This window comes from Abramis brama, assembly GCF_963993115.1.
Source record: "Abramis brama genome assembly, chromosome: 10".
Classification (NCBI taxonomy): Eukaryota; Metazoa; Chordata; class Actinopteri; order Cypriniformes; family Leuciscidae; genus Abramis; species Abramis brama.
This window is the reverse complement of record NC_139972.1, coordinates 29,299,851-29,307,935: the sequence shown is the minus strand read 5'-3', so window position 1 is coordinate 29,307,935 and position 8,085 is coordinate 29,299,851. Positions and strand designations below refer to the sequence as shown.

At 37.0% G+C, this 8,085-nt stretch overlaps 1 protein-coding gene across 1 annotated transcript; it reads right to left on the bottom strand.

Annotated features, from left to right (window-relative positions):
- Positions 1-56: 56 nt before the first annotated feature.
- On the bottom strand, positions 57-6,960 carry LOC311091486 (sialic acid-binding Ig-like lectin 9). The gene is made up of 9 exons (XM_084127437.1): positions 6,941-6,960; positions 6,757-6,797; positions 5,093-5,473; positions 4,714-5,001; positions 4,321-4,614; positions 3,519-3,630; positions 3,126-3,194; positions 2,949-2,967; positions 57-2,825 (listed from the first exon to the last, which is right to left on the bottom strand). The coding sequence occupies exons 2-9, from the start codon at positions 6,791-6,793 to the stop codon at positions 2,763-2,765; spliced, it is 1,263 nt and encodes a 420-aa protein (XP_083983563.1). The 5' UTR covers positions 6,794-6,797; positions 6,941-6,960; the 3' UTR covers positions 57-2,762.
- Positions 6,961-8,085: the final 1,125 nt, after the last annotated feature.

Sequence of the window (8,085 nt, the reverse complement as noted above, 5' to 3'; positions counted from 1 at the left end):
TTTAATAGTCAGGTAAAAAGCAGTAGAATTTTTTTATTTATTTATTTTTTAAATCAGCATCATTACATATACAATTTATCATGATACATGTGTCATGTCCAGGCAGGTGAAGAAGATGAGGTGAGACAAATATGATGTAATATTTTAACATTTATTAAATAAAACAAAAGAGTGATATCCAATAATGATAAAGAAGGTAAAAAGTGTGCTAATGCACATTCAACACTAAAAGAACTGAAATAACTAAGGGCAACAAAATAATGACCTGAATATATACATGTAACAGGTGTAAGATAATCAATGAACCACTGAATCACAATGACAAACAAAAGAAAACATACCTAATAACAAAGGAAACAGGAAATAATGAAGACAAACTAAAAGTCCTCGAACATGAAACTAAGACAACAGACTGTGACACAGAGCAGTTGTTTTCTTATCTAACCTGCCCAACAGAGCTGGAATTCCATAGAGAGATGCATATCGTATAAAGTAGGGATGTGCAAGACTAGTCGTCTAAACAGTACAGCTGCTACTAGTCAACACTGAAAGCAATAGTCGATTACACAAAGGATAAGAGGAGGAGTGACGAGAGCGGAAGACAAGAGAAGACCAGGCCTGGGACTTTTACACTCCATTTTGTCTATATATGGGCGACAGTTGGCTATGAAACACCTGCCGTTTACTTTCATTCATTTATTCTAAAACTTCCATTTACCATTTACTTGTTCCCTCTTCTTCCCTGTGCCTTGAATTTTGATACATTTATATTTAAAATCATTGTAAATATCACATTAAAATAAAACACTTGGAAAAATAATACCTTAAAAGGTAGCGATTAATCTTTTTTTTTTTTCTTTACCTCAGATGTGTTTTTCTTTGTGTCAGTTAAGGAGAGCATGGAAATTGCCTCAAAAAACAAAAAAGGTGCGGGGTTATTTTGAATAAACGATAAATGTGCCTTTGAAGAGTGCAACATGTTGTGCAGTGCCAGGTTGTGGAAAAAGCAGCATAGATTTCTGATGCTGGATTTGAAGAGAGACTGAAATAAAATAAAAACTATGCTGTGCTTTCTATATTGGATCTGACAGGAACGGTGCAACACACTTATGTGAGTAAAAAAAGTTTTTACTTTGTCACTTGTTACAGATCGTTTGATATGTACTGATGTGTAAATGTCTAACCAAAATCACCAGTGACTAGTGATTTCTGATATGTAAAGATTCATGTATAGTCAGATGTTCTGTTCTTTGTCTCTAAATTGTTTATTGTCAGTACATCAAACCAGTGACTAAACAGTCAAGTTCACACTGTTTCTCTAAGTAGAATGAAAAAAATCTGTTAAACTGATTAAATTACATAGAAAGCGAACAAAGACCCTTTACAATCGCTGGAGCTGTCATTCAAACAGCGCAAGTTTATCAGTGACTCTCACCAAAACTCACGTTATAAACAACAAATCTCTTATTTACATCGTGTTTGCACTGTTAGTTATGATGAAAGCATTTGTGAGAGTGCAGAAATCAAGTTACAATGACGAGATCACTGCATTCACATGCTCAACATATCTGTGATCGGCTATAATGCTCAACATCCTTTCATGCCACAATCTAAATATAATGCTATAATAAGTAAAAAGTGCTAAAAGTTTCAGAGAGTTCCACGTGTAATATTTAGCTATTTCATATGAAAACTGTTAGCCAATCTAACGAGAGGGCGTTTACACTGAAGTCTTACAGCAGACACAGCCCTTTTTAAGCTAAATTAGAAGTGCACCCCAGGAAACTGTCACAAACTGGCGGTGTACAAACACGAATAAGACTAATTCAGTTCAGTCTCTTTACTTAAAATTCATTAGATACCAGTGATGCGCGGGTCAACGTATAAACAACCCGCACCCGACCGACGTTTTCAACTAACCCGCCCGCAACTCGGACCGCAAAAGCAAAAAAATATATATATATTGTACCCGACCCGCTTCCTGACCAGCTTTTTTTAAAAGTAGTAAATGCTCATCGTAGCGTCATTTGGCCATAGACGTATAGGAACTAGGGGTGCGGGGGTGTGTGTGTCTTTCTATTTATGTATTTGCAGAGCTTCCACTCCCCAGTCTTCATCTTTTCTCTTGCCACCTCCATCTCTACCTGCAGACTGAGCTTGTGCGTCATCTTCACGCCAGTTATTCAGCCAATAAAGTGTATAGTGTGTATAGTGTGCCTATGTATTTCATAGAAAATTGTGTCTAGTACTATATAAATTACAAAAAAAAGTTTAATTGGCATCTTTATTTCAAACGACCCGACCGACCGCGACCTGAATATCATTAAAAATTTTGGATGACTCGTAACCGCGGGTAACCGCGGGTGATCGCAGGCACCCGCTCATTTTGGATCAACCCGCGCATCACTGTTAGATACACAACAACAAAGGCAGGAGAAAGTACACCACATCTATTCACGAGACAATGAAACACAAACAAAACAGAACTTCAGTAAACGTGATAATTGGAGATAATGAGAGCAAAGATGAATATAATGAGTGACCAAGACAATGAACGACTAACTCAGACAGAAGGTGGTAAGACACAAAAAGTCCAAACTAACAGAACAGTGACAGAAACATTATAAAATAATAAAATAATGCAGTTCATGACTCCTTTAATATGCATGAAAAATGTTTTACTATTAATGGAGTCTGACATTGTCAGCCTTTTTAAAAACAGTATTGAGCCCATTTTAGTTGTCTGATGTATAGAATTTTCATTAGATATTTCCATACATGTTGAGTTCCTCCATGTTGGTATACTCAGCTTCACAATCATAATTCTTCATGGAATATTTCAAGAGAAAACAGAGAGCCAGACATCAATCAATAACATATTACAGTACGCATTTGTCATATGATCAGAGTATATCCATAGTTTAAAACTTTGTAAATAATATACTCACACTGTAGGATTTTGGGTCACTGATGTGCATGGGGGGGGGGGGGTACAAAATGTTGTGGTTATTCCACTTAAATATAAAACATATCTTAAATATATATAAATAAAAAAAGCTGAAAGATCTACTTATCAACAATGTCTTGAAGTTAGGCCTTTAGAGACAGGTTCAAGTGTACTGTACCTCTTCGGTGATGGCATACGAGGTTTGGAGAAAGGCTTGTTTCCTGACACCGCACATGCATCTTTTGACCTGGGGAAAGATGTTTCAGATGAAAAGTTTTTTCATGAACTTTTTTATTTCTATTCTTTATTGTATTTCCTATTTGATATTACCTCCAGTTAAATGCTTTTCATTATACCCTAATTGCTGCATGTTGACGAAAAGTGATAAACATTAATCTCTAAAACACATTCACGCAACAACGTCTGCTCTCACATCAACACAACACACGTGTCGTGGTGCTCTTGAAAGCTAATAATTGTGACATCGCACAGTGTATGCCCGCCTTAAGGGGTTCGGCTGACAAAAAGGTTTGGGAACCTCTGGCATAAAGTAATGTACACAAAGAGTTACCTTTGTCGCCTTTTGTATATAATGACTCCAGCAATTATGCAAAAAAGGAGGAACACAAGTGAAGGTGCCAGGATGTTCAGACCAGTGGTCTTTAGTCCAATAAGCATTGGGTCTGTATAGGGGATAAAATAATTGATAATTATTATAAGCTCACAACTGAAAGACAAGGCAATGATGTAAGTAAACAAAACAAAACAAAGCACTTGCTTCCATTCTTGATTAGATGTACAAGTTTTAATGTGTAACACCATGTCTACAACAGCGATACAACAGCTTAAGGGCTGTCGAAACTGGATGCAATAAAGCAAATGTTCCAAATCCATTTATCCTTCCATGTCAGAATTCACAAGTTCACATTAACAAATAATTAGATACAGTAAAAGAGAATGCATATGTGGCGTGCTGTCTGAGGAGAGTGTAAATTAGCCGAGAGTGAGGAGGGGTGATGGAGGGAAGCAGAAAAGACTGTCGAGGAACAAAGGTGAGTCAGCTATATGTATAGGCCTCCAATTTTACTGATTGGGTAGATCATTTGAACGTGCTCCTCCCTAACTTTGTTGATAAAACATAGCAAGACCGCTTGGAGTACGTCTGAAATAGAACAGGCATCAGTTTACTTTTTGGGATTTGTTGTGTCACATCAAACCACATCCATTGCAGACAGGATCACTGATTATAATGGTTTATATTGCCTTTTTTCACATTGCTCATGTCTGATGTAGACAGGGTTTAAGTAAAACAAAACGAATGATGAGACATGAATAGATCTCGCATCATACGAGTTGCTAAAAAAATCACTCACATTGCACACGTAAGACAACAGATGCCATAATGTCTTTTCCAGAAAATTTTGCAGTACAACTCAATTTCTTCCCATGGTCGTCTTTTGAACCCAGAAAGGTTATGTTGGAATAGGTGACCTGATTTAAACCAGAGAGTGTTTTGCTGTCATTTGAGACCGTCATGTTCTCATAGTTCCATGTGATGGTTGGAGTCTCTCTCTGGCAGGAGTGATAGACCGAACAAGTGAAGTTCTTTGCGACGCCCTCTGTGACATCTGCCAGTTCAGGCTCAATCGTTATTTCATGATGAACACCTGAAATTGAACTTAAACTTGTAATAGGTCCAACTGTGAAATTTAAAGTGAACCTACAGCTAATATCACACAAAGCAGTTCATATTTGTGTTTACTCACAATAAGCACTTTTGTCTTTTGTAGCTGTCACTGTTATGCCACCATGATATGTTACAGAACACCTAATAGTGGAGCGTTCTGCTTTTACGACACCTGTGCGTGTCAGAGTGATTTTCCACAGGCCGTCTTTAAGATGATCATTGTCTAATTGATCAGTTCCTTCAGTACCGTTCAGAATGATGTCTGGTTTGCTGTATGGACACGTGTGGAAAGTCGAACATGCTACTGTGATGGTGTCACCCGTCCTTTCACCTCCATAAATATTGATGCTGGGCTGTGGTGGACTTGCTTCAAATAGTAGAAATGTCATAATTAATCAACACACTCTTATAACCAAATCAAGAGTCAGGCAAATTTGAAGAACAAAGTATTTACATACCATCAACTACTATTGTGGAGGTGACATCATAAAATTTGTAGGTGCTAGAACCAACATTTTCAGGGTGAATCCATGCATATAATTTCTCTCCATTGTGGGACTTTTCCAGGTTTTTGATCAGCAGACTGCAATCCCTACTTGAGTTCACATATAAATCAGTTTTTCCTCTGAACTTTTCAATGACTTTGTTTGGATTCCATTGATCATAAACTAAAGGATAACCTTTAGAGACCCACTGATACCACACAACTCTACGTGGGTCTTTGGGTGGATACGATGTGTAAGAGAAAGAACATGGTATAACCAGACAGGAACCTTGGAGACCGTTAATGTCTTTTGGCATTTTCACTTCCCATGCTAAAGTATCATAGAGAAGAACAGCTGTGGGACAAAAGTTGGAGTCATTTATGGCTGTGTGTTTATTTAAGCTGGCGTTTTTAGCATTTCATTTCACTCATATTGTTAATTTTAGTATAGGACATTGTAGTATACTGAACTTAGTGTCAATCGATTCAGCTCTTTGCAACTACACATTTAGTAGGGATGCACCGCCATAAATTATTTGCTGAAAATGGCAATTTTGTTTTTTGGCCAGAGAGAAAAATGGCCGAAAATATATGCCACCCCTCCCCGTCCCTCATTGTTCAGTCCTTAGGCAGAACCACACATTACAGCAGTCTGAGGACAACCCACCCCAAAGACTAACCCTACGCCTCATTATATAAGCTCAACCTTAACGAATTCGGACCCCAACCAACCACTGAACCTTCACTTAATGAAACTATAAGCTCCACCCTATCACCGGTTTGAGACTGCTGGCTTGGCGCAAGCTGCATCCCAATTCAGTGGCTGCTTTCTTCGAAGGCCGATTGAATCACAGGGCCACATTCAAAGGCTGTCCCAATTCGAAGGATCCTTCAAATGCAGCCTCCAAATGTGGCCTTCATTTCCTGTGCAATGAAGGTTACAACAGATTGATCCTTCGTGACCTTGCCTACCCCAGAATTCATTGCGAGCCAGTGACGACAGAAATTGCCAAATTACACTTTTAAACGCAAGTATTGGGTTTCAGCTTACTCAAATATCTAATGATACAAATGTAAAATAAATAAATAAATTATTACAATTTCTAAAGCGACAGTAGTGGAAATGTTTTTTTGTTTTTTTTAACTTAAGTACAAGTACTGTTACACTGCTAAGATAATACTCAATTACAAGTAAAAGTACTGGTGTTAATAAAAGTACTCAAAAACTTTTTTTTTTGAGTGCTAGTTACTTTTTAGCCTGTGATATTTAATGAATTATGAATAACTATTGAATAAAATCAGAGATCCACATATAAAATAGATACTTTTTTGCCTCATTGAAGTATATGAATTAGTGTTGTCACAATACTGAAATTTCTAACTTCGATACGAGTCCTTGAAAAATTAAATAAATATTATAATATGCACGGATCTATGCCTTTTAGTTTAAATCAAACGTAGGCTATAATTTGGTTTTGACTGTGAAGTTGTTTTCAATTTATGTACATTTGTACATGATATTATATTTGTACATTATATTAATAAATTCAAACATTTATTGTGACAGAACATAACCAAAGCATCTTTAAAAGAGAAAAACAGTAATTATAGTAATTAAAAGTAATTAAAAATATGTACCTTGGAAAAGGAAATGAAGTAACAGCTGTGCTTTCATGTTCCTTGGTCAACACAAAGACAAAATCAAAAGTTAAATGTTAATAATTATATTATATTTCAGTTCTCTTAAAGATATTTATAATTTTCCTCTATCTTCAGTCTTCTTCTAAAGCACTTTAACATGTAACATTTTTTTCTTTCTTACCTTCTTTGTAGCGGATTGGAAAATGAACCTACTTCCAAAAAGAGAAGCTCATTTGTTGCTGTGAGGCTCACACCCACACAGATGAAAAAAATATCTCCTTGGTCATGTCGAAGCTCACCACACCAATGCACTGACATAGTGACATCAGTCAAATATAGGATTTCCTGAGCCATATATGAACCACCATTTGTGACTGACAAAAGGGTCTGTACAAACCGTGTTCTGAACCTGCTATTGTGTCAGATAAGGATTATATGTTTTCTTTCACAATCATTGTTACAGTATTATTATGGGAGCATTTGGCTTAATCACAATCAGTGATGAATTGCAGTTTAATTACTGTAGTTGACCTCTGATTGGCCTCTTGTACACAAATTAATTGACTGGTTTCTCTCTCTTGCAGTATAGTATCCTCTATTCTAATGAATTGCAAATGCTCACTGACAAACTTTGGTTATCTTTTTTCAAACACCCCCCATCCCCTCCACACTCAAAGTATACGTGGGGGCCATTGCAGCAAATCACGTCCCGGTGGCAGGCCAATCAATTGGGAAACACGACCTGTTTGTTAATGTTGTTAAATCCTCGCCCGTGTTCGGTCCTGTCATGGGACCTCTCCACAGTCCTTTTGGGACCCTCCCTTTGAGCTACTCGAGTCAACTGACCTTCAGTCAGTACAAGTCAAGTATACTTAAGTGCAATTTTAAGTATATTTCTATGAAGTAAATAAAAAGTAGACTGAAAGGTATACTTTCTTATTTTTAGTTTAAAAGAAGTTTACTAATAGCACACTTGAATAAACTTATTTTTCATAAGGGTATCTGTCTTTACACACACAGGCTATCAGTGCCGGGCCAAGACAGTAGGTCTACAAGTATTCCTCATAATATACCTGTTTACAGACGTTTGCTTGGCACTTGTGAATGTTCAAGTGGATGGAACATGTGTGAGTTTTCTGATGCACTTTGGTCGACTTGTCTGTGTGGTTTTATGTCAGTGTGATGGTAATGGTCACATACCACTTCCAGTTTAGAGAGCTAGTGTTTTGCTGTCAAATAGCTCTCTGAACTGTGTTTGTGAGAAGAGATACTTTCTCTGTCTCTCTAAAAAAGAGAACCAAAACAATCAAATCTGGAAATACCTGG

Coding starts and splice junctions, on each gene's coding strand:
- LOC311091486 (XM_084127437.1), bottom strand. CDS start 6,793: ATGAAAGCACAGCTGTTACTTCATTTCCTTTTCCAAG. Junction 5,474..6,756: donor ACTTCATTTCCTTTTCCAAG/GTACATATTTTT, acceptor TTTGTCCCACAG/CTGTTCTTCTCTATGATACT. Junction 4,615..4,713: donor AAAAGACAAAAGTGCTTATT/GTGAGTAAACAC, acceptor GTTCAATTTCAG/GTGTTCATCATGAAATAACG.